This window comes from Corvus brachyrhynchos, unplaced genomic scaffold, assembly GCF_000691975.1.
Source record: "Corvus brachyrhynchos isolate BGI_N302 unplaced genomic scaffold, ASM69197v1 scaffold17, whole genome shotgun sequence".
NCBI classification, from domain to species: Eukaryota; Metazoa; Chordata; class Aves; order Passeriformes; family Corvidae; genus Corvus; species Corvus brachyrhynchos.
Window position 1 is genome coordinate 5,938,072 of NW_008240046.1, and position 17,582 is coordinate 5,955,653.

General features: G+C 38.9%; 1 protein-coding gene across 1 annotated transcript in view; it reads left to right on the forward strand.

Moving 5' to 3' along the window:
* ATP10D (ATPase phospholipid transporting 10D (putative)) overlaps positions 1–17,582 on the forward strand; it is a 43,054-nt gene that overhangs the window by 15,193 nt on the left and 10,279 nt on the right. Inside the window, 13 exon segments of the mRNA XM_017744342.1 lie at positions 754–885; positions 1,699–1,826; positions 1,971–2,223; positions 5,586–5,821; positions 6,463–6,651; positions 8,610–9,225; positions 9,391–9,497; positions 10,370–10,496; positions 11,633–11,817; positions 13,731–14,040; positions 14,627–14,703; positions 15,236–15,361; positions 15,760–15,960. Coding sequence (XP_017599831.1) covers positions 754–885; positions 1,699–1,826; positions 1,971–2,223; positions 5,586–5,821; positions 6,463–6,651; positions 8,610–9,225; positions 9,391–9,497; positions 10,370–10,496; positions 11,633–11,817; positions 13,731–14,040; positions 14,627–14,703; positions 15,236–15,361; positions 15,760–15,960 — 2,687 coding nt within the window.

Here is a 17,582-nt window from a genome sequence, read left to right on the forward strand (position 1 = left end):
GTTAGTGAACCACCCTGGTTTTCACAGACTGCCTTGCAAACAAGATAGTTATGTGCCCTAAGAAACAGTATTGTACAAAGGGGAATTGGGAGAGTAAAAGCTTGAATCTGGCAAAAGGCCGCCGTAGCTAGAAATGTTAAGAATGCACATCTGAGTTAGGTTTGTTTCTGTTTTAACAGTAAAAAACTGATACCCCTGATTATTCCTGGAAGGACAGATCTGTTGTGTGGGAGCAGGTCCTTGTCCTCAACTTGTTGCAATGGTAAACCGAGATTTTGAAATGGACGTGGAAATGCATGAGTTGCTTAGGACTTTTTTCTTATTCAAAACTGAAGCTAGTGCTGTTCTTCTAGTTCCGTTCTACAGTTTGTAGAAAGGGCAGAAGTTTTTACACTAATCAATATGATGTATCCAGACAGATAGTTGTAACACAGGTGTAGGATTTTGTAGAAAATATTAGAAATAATATAGAAGAGTCAAGAATTATGTTGTTTCTATAGGAAAGAATATTAGTGACAGTTAATGTAAGTTAATAAAAGTTAATGTATGCATGGCAGATTTTGATGTAACTTGTTCAGTTTTCTTTAGGACAGAATACATGTATTGTAGGAGAATCTAATTTCCTCATATTTATAATGGCTGTTCAAATATTAGTTAATAGAAATATTCTGTTTCCCAAAGCTTTAGAAATATAAAGCACTTGTCAGTTCTGATACCTGTTATTTAAGAATTTAACCTCTTTTTTGGTTGCAGGTCATGAAACCAAAGCCATGCTGAATAACAGCGGCCCTCATTACAAGCGCAGTAAATTGGAAAGGAAAGTGAACACTGATATTCTTTGGTGTGTTCTGCTTCTACTTTTGATGTGTTTAACTGGTGCAATAGGTAGGTGAGAATCGCTCAAATTCCTGCTATTTTCCTCTCTCAGCCTACAATGGGAAGTATTTTATTTTGGAGCTAATTCATTTTGTCAATCTTTATCCACGTGTAATTCCCTGAAAGCTGGGAGTGCTGTAAGGTTGTAGTTGTCATGTTTGATCTGGGGTGCGGTTAAAAAGTGTGTTCCTGATGCAAGTTTTGCATCTGGAGCCTGTTTCTTCATTTGATTTCTCTTTTTTCTCACTATCTGTTCTGCAAAATTCCTACTTTCTCTTAGGATTTTTCAGGTAACATGAGATGCATGTGCACATCGAGGTAAGAGACCTAGTGTGACTAGAGTTGTACCAACTTGATTATTTTAGGGGTTGATTAAGTGATTAGCTCGAGTAAATCTAAACAGACTAACTTTTCCAACATCATAAAGGTGTTTAAAATATGTTTAATAAAACTTCTTCAGACTACACTTAAAAATGATGACAAGATGATGTGTTTGCAGGTAGACTAAAACCTGGAGAGGCAAGGATAACACAATTAATTGCCAGAGGGTTTGTTTTTTTTGGAGGGAAAAAACTGTTTATGAAGTGTAGTTAATATTTCTTTATTTCTGAGATATGCTGTATGGATGCTATTGATAGAATGCATGTAAGGTGTTTATTCATGTGTGTATTGACACTTGGGACTCCTGTTGGGAAAAAGCCCCAAGAGATAAAATTGTAGTTTAAAAGCTTAGAAAGAACTGCAGACTATAACAACTAACACAATAACCCTGAGCTGTGATACATTTTACATAAAACTGACTGACTTTATCTTGTTTTCAAGGTCATGCAATTTGGTTAAGTAGGTATTCGGAAATACCGTTTTTTAACATCCCCAAGCCAGATGGGAAATCGAGTCATCCAGTGTTAGCAGGCTTCTATATGTTCTGGACAATGATAATTTTATTACAGGTAACTGGTCTGCTTTGAACATGGGTCACATTCTGATCTCATTTGTACCCTTGAAGTAACTCTTCGGCTTCAGTAGAGCTACTTCATGTTTGTAACTGGCCAAAGACTTCAGTTTTATTTAATCCCTGTGTTTTATTTTGGTAGGTCTTGATCCCAATTTCTCTCTATGTTTCGATTGAAATTGTCAAATTGGGACAAATTTATTTAATACAGAATGACATTGATTTTTACCATGAGAAAACAGACTCAACTATTCAGTGTCGAGCACTAAATATTGCTGAAGACCTTGGCCAGATTCAGTACATTTTCTCGGACAAGACTGGAACCCTCACTGAAAATAAGATGGTTTTTCGGAGGTGCAGCATTGCAGGACAGGAGTATTGCCATGAGGAAAATGGTAAGACACAAACCTTTGTTCACCTGGATCATTTTTCCAACATATTTGATACCATGAACTAAATATTCTTTACTCATTGTGGGAGAAGTCATGCCTACTCTGTTTTGTTTCTCTCTGTGGAATATTCAGAACCCAGAACACTGAAAAATTGCCCATCTACTCTTTCCTCTATTTTTTTTTTCTCCAACTAGAGTGCCAATGCTTACCTAGCATTCTAAGGTTTAAACATCCTGTTGACTGTCCTAGCAGTGTACCACCTTTATGTAGTATATGTTAAGACTCCACTTCAACATACTTTTGCTCTTGAGACTATAGTAACCCAAATTAAATACATGCTTAACAGTATTAATACATTACTTAACAGTAATTTTAAGGTACAAGTAATCAGATGTGTGTCCATGTGTGTGTTAATACTGCAAGGGTAAGTACCTTCATCGAAAATGACTGTTGTAGTCTTACGTAGATCTTACGCAGCTGTTCATTATTAGCCAAAAAGTCAACAAGCAGTGTTAATGAATAGTTACTGTGTTACTGTCTAAAAGTGTAGGATCTTTCAGTATATAATTCATTAGAGCCAGCTTGAAGTCTTCTGGGAGACAGGAGAAGATACAGCTTCAGACACAAGAGAAAATTGGGCAGAGTGACATGAATGATTTAATTAGCTATTTTTTTAATTATGTAAAACCACAAAGTATTTATTACAGTTACCATGTGTATGTACTAGTGCCTGCAGACATTTGTTCTTTTGCTGGTGAGCAATGCAAATATTCCATGAGATCAAAGGTGATGGGTGGGCATGTGAGGCACAGATGTGTAGTAAACCTTCCATGGTTTTGATGGGTTTGCTGCCAGATAGAATTGCTGACAACTGCAAGCAAAAGGCACACCCTGCTGGCTACAGCAATGAATCAGTTCGGCCCTTCTTTTGTTGTGTCACAGGACCAGATTTTACAGACAAATTTTACAGCAATTTCTGCACATGTTTTGGAAGTGTTATGGTGCGGGTTTCCAGATGCTTCTTTGGATTTGCATAATTGTACTGGGAAGGATGACAACAGCAAAGTGAGAAAAAAAGTTTATAAGTTTTGAACTAGGTGAATGAACAACTTAAATAAAAAGCAGATTATATTTTCAGAGCATTTCCTAAAGCAAAGAAAACTTTCCGAAAAGAAACCAAAGAGTAGTGTGAGTGATGCAGCTGCGGCTGATTCAGGTCTCAGTGTGCCAGGGAAAGTATGTCTACACATGCTTCTGCTAGTAGTTCACATAAAGTTATCTTCCAAAATTATTAGTGTGTTAATTATGTACATAATTACTTCCTCCTGTGCCCTGTCTTTTCCCTGGAGAGTAAACATGTGTTTCTTCCTACCAAATTAGTTTGAAAAACTTCAGAGGTCCTGGTTTTTAGCCCTGGTTTATATTTGTTCAGATGCACAGACATGCTACATAGGGTAAGAGTTGCAGTGCAACACAGTACAGTCTTTTACATAGAAGCTGCCTAATCTGAACATATATTTCTGTGTTTATATCTTTATTGCCCAGGGTAAAGGGATGCCTGTGATTCAGTATAATCCTCCATAGATGCTCCCATGCAGTGTTCTGTCTAAAGTAATGTGTGCCTCTTGAACCATGGCAGTAGAGTAGTGTGGTGTTGTAAGAGGTGCCCCATGTTACTTCAGACAGAGCATGCGGCTTCTCAGCAGCCTGGAAGCAGAGCAGAATGGACATGTGTTGTCCAAACCTGCCTCTACAAACACATACTAAGTCACTGGTGCTGCTTTCCAGTAAAAGGTATCAATGCCTCATGGGATTTTGTAGTTGGTAGTTGTGGAGAGCCACAATCTGTTATGTTCCCACTTACCTGTTTTTTAAAGGAGCTATGTTGCTAATATCATGTTGATATCAGGAAGATGGCCTGCCAAGGAAGGTGTAAGCTCTGGTCTCTCTGTTTCCTTGGACTCATCAAAATGGCAGGATGGGGGACAGAAAGAGAAGACAGCAGAAAATACGGGACTCAGTAGTGACATAATAAACATATTTCCCTCTCATTTAGAGTGACAGAGCTGGGGTCTGACCTGTGGATAGGTTTTCTGTTCGCATAAAACAGAATGATATCCCTCTTTTCACTTCTTTCCTGTACAGTAGGTACCACCTGAAATAAGAAAGAAGTAGGGAATTAATGGTGTTGCTGGACGTGTCTGTATATTAACATTGGTTTTTTGCTAGGATGCCAGTGTTTGTATTCACACTTTAATGAAATAAATAGGCAATGCACAGCTCTCAGAACAGTTTTTCCATGCTGTCTGTGGATTTTAGGCACTGAAGTGCTAGGGTATGCTCATGGAATGCCGTTTTCACAGTGAGAAGTAAAACTTGAAAGCTGAATAGTGTACATAGTTCCAGTTCTTTCCAGATTAAGATTTCAACTTCTGGCATATGGTCAAACACTCTCAGAACTCCAGTGCAAACACTTGAATATGTTCTTAATCAAGACCATGGTAGCATAGGGGTGTTTCCATTTGCTACAGAGGTTCTTTACACCACTGATTTTTGGGTAGGAACAGAACTACGTTTATATCTGTGGTGCAGAGGTGTTACACATGTCCAGACAAAGTTTTATTATTGAAACCCGCTTTTCAATTAAAAACTCACAAAATGTATATCTGTTTGTGAGAGGGTGTCCAATACCAAAACAATAAACACAGTTTGAATGAGTTCCTGCTAGCAGCTGTATTTGTTAATCCCCTGACATACAATTCTGATCCATCATAACATAACTAGGCTAGAAAACACATCAAGAAGTCTGGTCCCATTTTTCTCACCAGAAGCAGAATTGTTGCTATTATTCTTTATGAAATTTTTTGTTTCATTTCTTCAGGACCTCCAGTAAAGTCCAATTCACTGCTTTCTCAGGCATTCCGTTCTAATATGTCACATCGTCTCTGACAAGTTTTTGTTGATACCTAGCCTGAGTCCATCTTGCCATAATATGGGGCCATTGTGTCTTCTGATAGCCATAGTATGCACAGAAAACAGGCTATTTCCTATCTCTATGCGATTTCCCTTCACTTGAACATGCATTTGACTCCCATCAATGTGCCCTTCTGGAGGCTGTGTAACTCCAGCTTATATTACTGTATCCATGTGACTCATGTTATCTAGAGCTCTGATCATTCTTGCTCCCTCTTCTGGATTCAGTCCAGTAGAATGCTGCTCAAACAAGAGGACAGTGTGGTGGCTTGTTACAGGTTTAATAAATGGTGGATTATTCTTAACTATATAACAAATTCCTTACTTTAGGCAGTGTTTTGGACATGTTTCTTTTTGCTCATGGAACAATAATTTTGTTTCTCTCTCCTTAGCAAAGAGGTTGGAATCCTATCAAGAGATGGATTCAGATGATGAGGATTCAGCTGAATGTCAGTGTGGCTCTTCAACCTGTACATCAAAATGTCAGGGGCACAACTGCAGAGCTGTGTGTGAACCTTTGAACAGAAAGTCTTTGAATCAGTTGTCTGGTAGTTACTCTGCAGTCAAAAGGCAAGATGAAGCAGGTGGCATTCCCCACTCAGGACACATGGCTTTCAGCAGTCCCATTGTGAGTAGAAGCTGTTGGATTTGATGCTAAATTTCTGAAGTGACTCATGAGGATATCTCTTTTTACCCTCATTTGATCAGATTGCTTGTCATTTTAAGAAATCCTTTCTCTCTTCCACCAAAATCAGAGGTCTCATGATGGCTTGGTTGCATCCCATTTGCAATTGACATTGGAGATGCCTGTTGTTTCATGTAGTGTATACTTCGGCTCTTGCTGCTCTGCATCCATGATCACTTCAAATGAAATGACCAACTTCATCTTACTAACAGTTTGTTCTTTGTTTTAAGAGGTTTCTAGCATCTTCTTTTGGTTTTAATAGGAAGTATCTAGATGGTCAATATTTATTTGAAGTTATGAGAGGAAAAAACTCTGCTTCTGTACCTGAAGGTGTCTAAATATCTGTTGAAGTGTCTGTGAACTAAGCCTTTAGGTGTTCACCTGTTTGGGCAGGAAGTTTGCCATTTTCAATGGACTAACACAAGGCAGTGAAGATTCCAGAGTGTTCCTCAGTTTCCTGGTATAACCAACTCAGCACAGGAGGGAAGTTGTATGAGCTTCTACACTTCGGTCATCTGTAAATGATTTAACCTCCAGAGACTAAGTTTATAACCTGATGGACAGTTTTGTTCATTTCATAATAGGAAACAGATGTTGTACCAGACACACAGCTGCTGGAGAAGTTCAGTCAAATTTCTTTTCATTCCTGTCATCAATCAGAAGAAGCTAGCAGCAAGTTATCTTTGGAGACAATGTATATCACTGACTTCTTTCTTGCTCTGGCAATCTGTAATACCGTTGTAGTTTCAGGTCCCAATCAGCCACGTCAGAAGGTAAGATCTTGCTTTTGGCTATTTGGCCATATTTGCAAATAACCAATCTCCTTGTGGTTCAATTACAGAAAGAAAAATACAGTTAACTGACATTTTAAAAACTATCCTTTTCACCTCTGCTGGTTTGTCCTATTAGAAAGAAGGGAATTACTGTAAAACATGGAGTGCAATGAGTTAATGAATAAAATAATGCTGATAAATTGGCTTCAATATTTTTGTTTCTCTGACCATTTGTAACTTCTACAAGAGAAATTTTGAGATCAAATTGCAGTTGTAATTTTTTTCCATATTCTAGTTATGGGGGCTTTTTAGGTATGGGTATAACTTCCTATAAGAATACATTAACACTCAGGTTACCTTTACACATAGGTTATTGTTGGCTGAAAAATAAGAATAATCGCTGAAGATTCCCAGAATATTGAAACTGAGAATGCTCTTGCATGTTCCCTGACTATTCAAATAGGATTCGGCAAAAGTATGGAAGATAAAGTCTTACGTGTGTATTAATCTGAAGAAAAATTGCTTTGCAGTATGACATAAAGTTGTCTCACTATGAATTAACAGTGCATTTTCTAGGCTGCCCTGGTTTAGTAGCTGTTTTCAGTGCACAACTAACTTTTTAAAAAAATACTACTTTTTTTTCAAATCCTTTGGTTTTTTCAGTGTAGGATTTTCATAACCCCATTTCTTGCCAGTTTTGACTGTGTTCCAGGATTATTCCCAAGTTCAGCTTTGATTTCTTTCCCTCATTACCTGGTGATTTCCATTTGTTGACTTTTTTTTGGAAAAAAAAATGGTGGCATGTGCAGAACTAGATTTTGGTGTCTGTCTAGGTAGTAAACCTACAACCATAGCTGGAGACATTCACAAAACATATCCTGTGGGGTATGAAGTACCGCCTATGTATAAATAAGCCTGGTATTTTAGTGTGCTTCCAAGCATTCCCAGAAAGTGTAGTAGGCAGCCTAGAGGTCCATATGTGGATGAGGCAGATGAGGTCATAGTCAATAGTTACCTATTCATTAAATGTGATGGAGAAAAATATACAGGTGAAAGTCTTGGTTTTTTGAGAATAATATTTGTGAATAACTTGCCAGCAGGGTACTTCTACCCTCCAGGTCACTAGGAATGAGGTTTCTGAGTTCATGATTAGGGAATGACAGGAAAGAACACAAGGCAACAGATTTCAGTGTTGCCATAGGAAGAGGCAATGAAAGGATGTTCCTAGTCTCTGTTTCCATGATGTTGAATGGAGACACATTGCAGCTTTCTGGAACTGTGGAAGAACTGAACCAGAGTTTGTCCCTACTTTTTGCTTTTCAGTGGCAAAAGAGAACATGCTTCCTGGTAACTCATTCTTAGCTCCTCGCCAGCAGTGAGAAAGGAATGTCAGCCTTGTATGCCTTACTTTTTAAGCTGTTACCTCCCTAGCTGTTTGGAGTAACAGGAAGCCAATTATTTTATAACTTTGATCACAGGGGAACTGTCTTTTAATTTAAAACACTAAAAACTATTGACCAGGTACTGTATGTTTAGCAGTTCTTGTAGCTAGTTAGTGTGAGGGGATTGGTTTATTCTTCACAAGGATTTTGCTAATTCAGAACAAGGATTAAAGTGTTTAGTTCAATTTGCCACAACTTCTAAAAGTTACAATGTCATACTAACTCTGTTCATTACTGAAAGTTCTGAAAAGAAGTATTGCATGGAGTTATGTATCAAACTTGGAACACATCCCATTTTCAGACCTGAAGTACTTTTACAGCTTATAGAGTCTGTTTACTGTACTTATATGATTACATGTTTACTTAAGCTGGCCATCTTTAATGCAAGCAGTCAAACCCATGGTAAATTCTAAAATACTACTTTCATTACAAAACATACCTACTTTGTATCCTTCCTTAATATAATAAAATAGGAACAATTTAACATCAATACTTTCTCTAACTATTCTGTTCCAGATGAGACTCTCTTCGCTGGGTAGGATGCCTATTAAATCACTTGAGGAAATCAGGCAAATGTTCCAGAGGTTTTCAGTCTGGAGACTAAGTTCTTCCCCACTTCCAAGTGTAAAGGAGTCATCATCTGAAAGCCCCAATAGTTTTGTGAGAAAACTGTCTATTTTCAGAATGAAACTGGCTTCACCTACTTTGGATGGAGCTGCTCAAAGGGTTTCTGAACCTCGCAATACTGACAGCCCAGAAAATTCTCAAGTGCCTCAAGAACTACATCTAGTGAATGTAGCTGCTGGTGGTGAACCCAACAGTGCTGTGTCCTCTATTGAATTATCTCCCTTACCAAAACTATGTTATGAAGCTGAGAGTCCAGATGAAGCTGCCTTGGTTCATGCTGCTAGGGCTTATAAATGTGTTTTACAGTCTAGGACTCCAGATCAAGTAACTGTGGACTTTGCAGGTCTGGGATCTTTAACGTTTCAGCTTTTGCATATCCTGCCTTTTGATTCACTGCGGAAAAGGATGTCAGTGGTGGTTCGGCATCCAGTCTCCAGCAAAGTGGTGGTGTACACGAAAGGTGCAGACTCAGTCATGATGGATTTGTTGAGAACTGCATCTAAAGGTATCGAAAGAGCTTGTAATTCTTTGCTTGCCCTTGTCATTCTTTAACAATAAAAAGTTTTAAGATTTTGCTATTTTAAGAATTTATATAGACCTTCAAAATTTTCCACTGAATTTAGCCTAAACATGCATGTTTGATTTGCTTTCTCTTCTTTTTGTGTGATAGTACATACTAATAATTCTGAGATTGAAGAGAAGATTAAAGAGAGAACTCAGCAGCACTTGGATGACTATGCCAGAAAAGGACTGCGCACTCTGTGTATTGCTAAGAAGGTATTCCTTTTAATACGTATTTTGAAGCATATTTGCAGTCTGTGACCAGCCTCAGTGGCATCACCAATGGAGCAAACATTATGTCTTCTAAACAGATTCTTCTATTGCCACATTTTGTTTATCCTGATGTTCTTTTAGGAGGAATTTGTAAGAAAACCCAGATCAATTCCTGACATCTGTTAGATTGTCATTGTTGTCAGTTTAGGATGCCAAGCATCTTAACATCCTAATTCTAAAATAGGGATTGTCAAATAGCCAGATTTTTCTTTAGGAGTCATAAGCAGGTCTCCTTGCGTGAATCTTACCCTGGGTGGAATTCCAGACACAGAAAACAAATTAAGTCACACCTGTTTTATTTGGTTTCACATACAGTTTGCAGTGTTACGAGCTGTGGATGCACAAGTGAAGTGATGTTTTGAGATTCTGTTTTAAATTCAAAGCTGCTCAGAAGTAAAATTCCATAGGGATTGATATGAGCAAAGAGCTGTGTAGCTGGACAGCCATTGAGCTGTACCCAGCTGTGCAGTGGTTCCACAGCAGTGTCAGTGCTGCAGGTGAGGAGCAGTAGGGAGAGTGCACTGTGCCCACTGCCCTGCCTGCCTTCTGTCTAAATCTGTCAAGCAGCCCCAGCAACCTGCAGGGTGCCAATGAGTAGCCTGGCAAAGTAATCTAACACTTTGACCATTGTACTAAATTCATGGACATCCTGGAGCGGGTAAGTAATGCACTGCCAGGGGCTGCACTTCTGGGTTCAGGATGTGGATGTGGATCTGGGTTCAGGATGTTCAGCAGAAGTAACTGTGAGGACACTTCTGGTGCACTGTTGAAAAGCCAGTATAGATACATGCTGTATGTTTTCTCTCTCTGTGTAGGTGATGAGTGATGCAGAATATGCAGAGTGGTTAAATCATCGTTTTTTAGCAGAAACCAGCATTGACAATAGGGAGGACCTGCTGCTTGAATCTGCCATGAGGCTTGAGACCGAACTAACTTTGCTTGGTAGGTAGAAGGTACTGTAACTCCCAGGAAACTGCCTGTGATGTTCATAATTGGAATTTGCTTGCAGAGAGCTGTGCTAATCTCAATATGTATAACACATAGCTTTGTACAGACTTAGAATTTATTGATTTATTGTCATTCCTGAATTTTCATAAATCTCACTGCTAAGTTTGTACTAGTTGTAAAGCACACTGAAGACAGATGGTGCTCTTCTGTTGTTTGTAAAAATCTGCTAGTTTGGTTTTTTTTTTATTGTTATTATTGGGTATTTTTCTGTCTTCACTAGAGTTTTTAAATGTCATTATCACAAGCACATGAAATTATAGTAACAAGTCTGAGGCCTGCCTGTGCAAATATTCAGAGATACCCTATTTCTGGGCATGTTTTCCATCACTGTTGCATTCATGGCACAGCCAGTGTACTTGTGCTGTGTTCTCCTGCAATAACGTGGAGATAAGAAGTTAGGTATGCTTCTGAAGGAGCTATTCCTCTGAAGGTAATTCAGCTGTGCAGAAATGAAACAAAAAATGTTTGGTGTAGGTGTGTGAAAGGTAAACTGCAGGCAGGCTGGGATAATCACTTTAGAGAACTGCCCAGCGAATAACATTTGGAAAACGAAGTGCAAAGATCTAGCTATGGTGGTAAAGGCAGCTCATGCTAGAAGCTAAAGAGAGACAGATCCAATTGTGTAGAAGGGTGCTACTTCCTTCATTTTGTGTCATATCTGCTTAGTGCAAATGCCATAAACCTTGGTACTAAAGGAATTCTGAGATTACTGGCTTCAGTTTCTGGAGAGAAGCCAGAGCAGTGCTGCAAACTGATGCTGTTTTAAGGATATACAGATACCCTTTGCCACTAAAGCCAACAGAGACAAGTCAAGCTGCTTTGGAGACCTGCTGTCCTGCAGGCTGGTGTGGCAATAAGCAATATGGCTTGGCCCTAACATTAAATGGAAGTGAAAATCAGGAGGTTAAATGGCTTCATACTACCAAGGTGACTGCTTTCCAAGCATGCCATGGTGGCATGTCTGTTTTGGGATGTGGGTACAGATAGAAAACCAACTCGTCCTGTCACTCTTGGAGCATTTTGTTTTTGGAAATACAGCAGCACTAATCCTTCTGCTTGTCTAAATTAAGGTGCCACTGGCATTGAAGATCGCCTGCAGGAGGGTGTTCCAGACACAATACAAGCATTACGGAAAGCTGGAATAAAAATATGGATGTTGACAGGTGACAAGAGAGAGACAGCTGTCAACATTGCCTATGCTTGTAAACTGCTGGAACCGGAGGACAAAATCTTCGCTCTTAAATCACGGAGTAGGGTGAGTAGAAAAGTAGATTTTCTTCTTTGCTGAAAAATTCAGTAAGGCTATTCCACAGGACAATACAGAAAAGCAAATGTTGTTTGGTTGGGAAGCCAAAGAACATTTCTGTATTTTCCTTCCTTGGGGGTAAAATATGAAATCCTTTCTATGTAAGTAAAGTCTGTTTCTTTATATTCAGTCCCTACATTATGATTAATTATTTTAATTGAACAGACTTCTTAATTTCTCTCTGTGTAAGTTAAGGAGTTGACAGGGCTTCAGGTTGGGCCAGGGAAGGTTTAGATTGGATATTAGGAAAAGTTTCTTCACCAAAAGTGTTGTCAATTATTGGAACAGGCTTCCCAGGGAAGTGATTGAGTCACCATCCCTGGATGTGTTCAAAAGATATGTAGATGTGCTGCTGAGGAACATGGTTTGGTGGCAGACTTGGCAGTGTTAGGTTTATGGTTGGACTGGAGGATCTTAAAAGTCTTTTTCAACCCAAGCAATTGTATGATTCTGGGATTTCCAACAGCTGTGAGTTACAGCATGTAATTAATGTATGAATTATTGTCATGCAAATTCTATTGAATTAAGCTTTAGGTTGCTTTTTGTAATATATTCCTTCAGCCCTCATTGTCTTGTATAAATATACAAGGAATTGTCTCCTTGAAGTAGATTGCACACAATTTGAAAAAGTAACCTCTCAATAATTTTATTCTCCCCACAACCCAGTTGAGTCATGTGATAAAAAGTCATTAAAAATGCTGGTTTGGATGGCAAGTTTAATCCTACTTGATCTCTGTGTCCTGATGTGAATGCTTAAAACCAGCTGTTTTTCAATTGTTTTTTATCAATTTTGGATTGCTTAAGGGAGAAGTTACTGGTAAAGCCAATGTATGACATGTCTCTTCTCAGAGCAGACATGAAATCTGAGACTCTCTAAAGGATTAGATGATTGTTCTAAGACCTTTCATTTTTATTTTTTCTTCTGCTTAGATGTATCTTAAGAACATATTATACATTATCATTATCTTATGCATTATCTTAACATATTATACATGTATCTTAAGAACATATAATACATTTCTTGTATTTGTATATGCCATAAAAGATAGTGTGGCAAGAAGTAACTGTGGGGAAAATAAAGTCAAAAAAGAAAGGATTTTTAGTCCAGTTGTGTTTGAGGAAAGCTTAGAGTTTGATTTGTGCCAACACTTTTCCTTTTATTCTGCTGGGAAATTAGTGTCTTGCTTGACAATGAGAACAAAGCCCCTTTTGCCCCTTTGTGCTCTTCCTCCCTCTAACTGGGCTTAGAAATAAAAACTAGGATTTGATACTGTTGCATTTCAAAGTAAAATGATGAGAAGATTTAAGAAGATGTATTTTCTTCTATGTTTCCTGTGCTTTATATATATATATATATTTTATATATATATATATATATACCACGAATTTTTTGAGCATCTTATATTGATTCTGATAAGGTAAAACATTCCACAAGGCCAGTTCTTCCGTAATTCATTACAGCTCACCTGTAATGTGATATGAAGTGCACTTTTGGCTTTGCATGCCAGACAAAAGAAACATAGAGAGCAAAGGTTTTCTGTCAAAGCTGTATTTATATTACAGAATGCTTAATGGTTGCTTTTCCCACTAGTCTGTGAAGGTTTTCTGATTGCATAGGTTTTTCTCCCTTTTCCTAATGCAATACCCAAGCAAATCTGCTTAAGCAAAGTTTATCACAAACACTTTTTTTAACAACAGACTTCATCCTTTGTGATTTTAAAGGGGTATTCAGCCTCATGTCTGAGCCTGTCAAAATAAAAGGACAGCATTTGATGTTTTTTCCATAAATATTTAATGAATTGAAAGGGAAGCCAGAATACAAACAGTATTGCATAAGATGTCTTTCTCTTGTCTTTAATTAGGATGCCTGTGCCTTGGTAATGAGCAAAATTTTAGAGGAGATCCAGAAGAATGCTCCTGTCAAAAAAATAAACAGTGAGAAACTTGGAAATGTCTCTGCAAGTCCCTCCACCCAAGCTCAAGGTTTCAATGCAGGCCTGGTTATTGATGGAAGGAATTTAGAACATGTCCTTCATGACAGCCTACAGAATATTTTCTTGGAACTCACAGAAAAATGTCGGGCTGTAGTCTGTTGCCAAGCCACACCACTGCAGAAGAGTGTCCTGGTCAAACTGGTGCGAAGTAAGCTGAAGGCAATGACGTTAGCTGTAGGTGAGTCCTATGGTTATCCTCCTTTCTCTGAAAAGAAGTAGAAGCCAGTTTCTTCTCATGTGTATTTTGTTAAAGTCTGTCACAAAATTTATTGTATGAGCAAGATAATCCTTTGAATTGTAGTTGTCTCTGACATAAGATGATGTTTGTCTTCTGAAGTAGCAAATTTAGCCCATAAACTTGCGTCAATATAAAGCAATAAGAGCAACATCAGTCATACTGTGTTATATAACGTGCAAAGCAGCAAGTAAGAGCATTTTTCTTTCCATCACAAGCCCCCAAAGTAAGGAGGTAGAGGGGAGATGAGTGGCTGTGATTTAAAGCACCCATATTTTCTGGTGCAGCATGCCAGCTAAATTCTGACAGAAGGAACAGCTATTATCTATTTGGAGAACAATGCTCAGTGTGGTTGGGCCTTCCACTTATTAATCCTGTTTTCCTTAGGGTTTTCCACAGGCTCCAATGTTGGCCATAAAAATGTATTTCTCTGAATTCTCTGCTGTTTGATATTTGTCTTTTCCTGCCACCTCCATAGCAATGTGATAGACAGAAAAACTAGTTTTGATTTTTCCTCTTTCCTCTGTAGGTGATGGTGCCAATGATGTCAGTATGATCCAGGTGGCTGACACTGGTGTGGGAATAGCAGGCCAAGAAGGCATGCAGGTAGTGTATCCAAAGACAGCTGCAAATGACGTCAGGTTCCATTTTAAATCAGTTCAGAGTGTACTCTGGAGACCCCATAGCTCCACAGTCCATTCCCTTACATGGGCAAGACTTTGCAGCCTGAGTTCACACTCAGGCCTCAGCATTCCTCCAGGAGCAATCAGAAGCTGAATGCTGCAGCTCAAGCTCCAAACAACATAGTCTGCTGCCTGTCAGTTAGCTCCATATTACTCATGTCCTGCAGGGAAATGAGCAGCCTAAGTGTCAGTGTCAGTGATTTCTGTGCATTTGTGTGGTAGTAATGATGATAGCCCTATTCCTGCTTGTGCTGTGTTGGACTGAACTCTGGGTGTTAGTTGTAAAGTCTTGTATGGAAGAGGATATCTGAGTGAGGATAACCTGGCAAGCATTATGTATAAAAAATCATAAGGTAAGAATTTCCAGCAGTGGGTAAGTTGCTTGATTGGCGGTATTGGAAGCTTGTCTTTAATGGTTTGGTTATAGCATATCCTTTTCTTTGTGTGTGTTGCAGGCTGTGATGGCAAGTGACTTTGCAATATCTCAGTTTAGACACCTCAGGAAGCTGCTGCTTGTCCATGGTCACTGGTGTTATACCAGACTTACTAACATGGTGCTTTACTATTTCTACAAGAATGTGGTATGTAGCTGTCCCATTCCAGGGAAATCAGAGTATATGTATTTTTGAGCACTGAAGGGTTTAGTGTAGCTTTATTTTCTTTTTTATCTTCCTATTGTGAATGGTTTCAAAAAGCATGCGTCAAACAATTCAGTTTCCCACGTGCCTGCAGAGACCAGAGCAAATGGACTATTTGTTGGACTAAATTTCCCACTCAAAGCCATTGTTTGATTTGGTTAAACAGTGGGTGACAGGCATTACTAATATGGTGACAGCATGACTATTTAAGCAAGTCGTGTCTGATTTTGAAATGTTTCCACAGATTACTTTAACCATACCTAAGACCTACTGGCTTTTCTCTTGTTTTTAAAGCCTTTGTCAATGGCTAAAATTTCATCATGTCATCTTTGGCTTTTCAGGCCTATGTGAACCTCCTGTTTTGGTACCAGTTTTTCTGCGGGTTTTCAGGCACTTCAATGACTGACTACTGGATCTTGATTCTTTTCAACCTCCTTTTTACATCAGTGCCACCCATCATTTATGGTGTCTTGGACAAAGATGTGTCTGCAGAGATACTCATGGAATTCCCACAGCTGTACAAAATGAGCCAGAAATCTCTGGTAGGTTACAAAGTGCTTTGTCTGAAGCACATTGAAATGGTCAGCATTTGAGCCATTTCTTTCTTTCTTTCTTTCATGTTTCACCTCAGACAAACATTGTTTTAAATTGCTTTCTCTATTAGAAAAGTGTCTAGGCCTGTGCAGTATGTGCACAAATAACAACCTGTTTTTCAAAAGATTTTGTAGGCTCTTTTCAGTCATAGATCCAATCTTATCAGACATTTGGATGATAAAAGAAATTAAGGACTTCAGGTAAAGCAGTGTACTAGACATTGTTACCAGCATGTTTTATTTCATTCATTGTGTCAGCTGTCAACATGCTTGCTCAAACTGGGGTTTGTTTGAGCAAGGTAAGGGCACTCTATATAATCTATGCTTTTCCTTTGTCATATAAGGGTCTCAACTGCCAAAGAACCAGAGCAGATTAATTTCAAATAATCCTCAAAGAAGTTCTGTCGCTCAGGGTACTTTTCACCTTACAAGTATGTTCTGAAATTTGCCTTCCCACCTGAAAACGCTGTATATCATACCTGGTCTGTCAGTAAATTCTGTCCAAACATTCAGCACAGAAAACTGCAGGGAGTAGGAGAGTAGGTTCTAAATCAAAATTATATAAACCAATGGGGGTTTTCCTGGTTTCTGCTTTGCTTAGCATGAATTCTAGCATAATTTTAACTTCATACTTTTAAAAATTTAATAATGAAAATAATATTTTTATTACAACAATTGAAGGCAGTGACATACTGAGCCTGAGACAGAATAGATACTAATAGTCTGGAAACAATGACTATATGAGTCACCTAAAACTCAACATTTTCTGTATGATCAGATCCTTACAATATCAGACGGGACCTTAGAAGGCATTTCTTTACTGAAAGGATGGTCATACACTGCAACAGACTTCTTAGAGGTGAGGTCAATGCCCCAAGTCTGTCAGTGTTAAGGAGGCATTTGGACAATGCCCTTAATAACATGCTTGAACTTTTGGTCAGACCTGAAGTGGTCAGGCAGACCAGATAATCTCTTCCAACTGAAATATTTTATTCTGTTCTATTCTACTCTAGTCTAACAAACACTACTGAAAAAAAAGAGCTGCAACATGTTGTGTACTAGTGTTGTCTGATTTATTATAACCTGGCAGAAGTTTAGGTCTGGTCTAGAAGGGAAAGAAGGTTATACAGTGAATGGACAATTTGTTTTGTGTCTTGGTTTGAAAGACAGGTGTCTGCTAAGGAAGGCAGAAGCCTTCCTTGGAATGGCAGATGCAACCCCCTTCCCTCCGAGTTATTATAATTTTGAAATCAAGGGGGCTTTTGGGCAAAGATGTGGGAAATAGGAATAACTTATAATTTACTATTATATATCTATAATGTGTATAACCAGTCAAACAAACAACAATAACTACGGCAGTAACAGGAAACAATCACAAACCCAGTCCCAGCCTTCTCGGCTGTCAGGCCCTTTCCCCTTTGGTGCAGTTCTGCTCGCAGCCGGCAGGGGCGCTGGCAGCTCCCAGTGAGCAGGGCAGGTGCAATGGTTTCCCTGCGGCTGCAGGGGGCGCTCCGGAGCGAGCTCGGGGGGCACGTGGCACCGGTGGCCTGGGGGTTCGGGGGAGGTTGGAA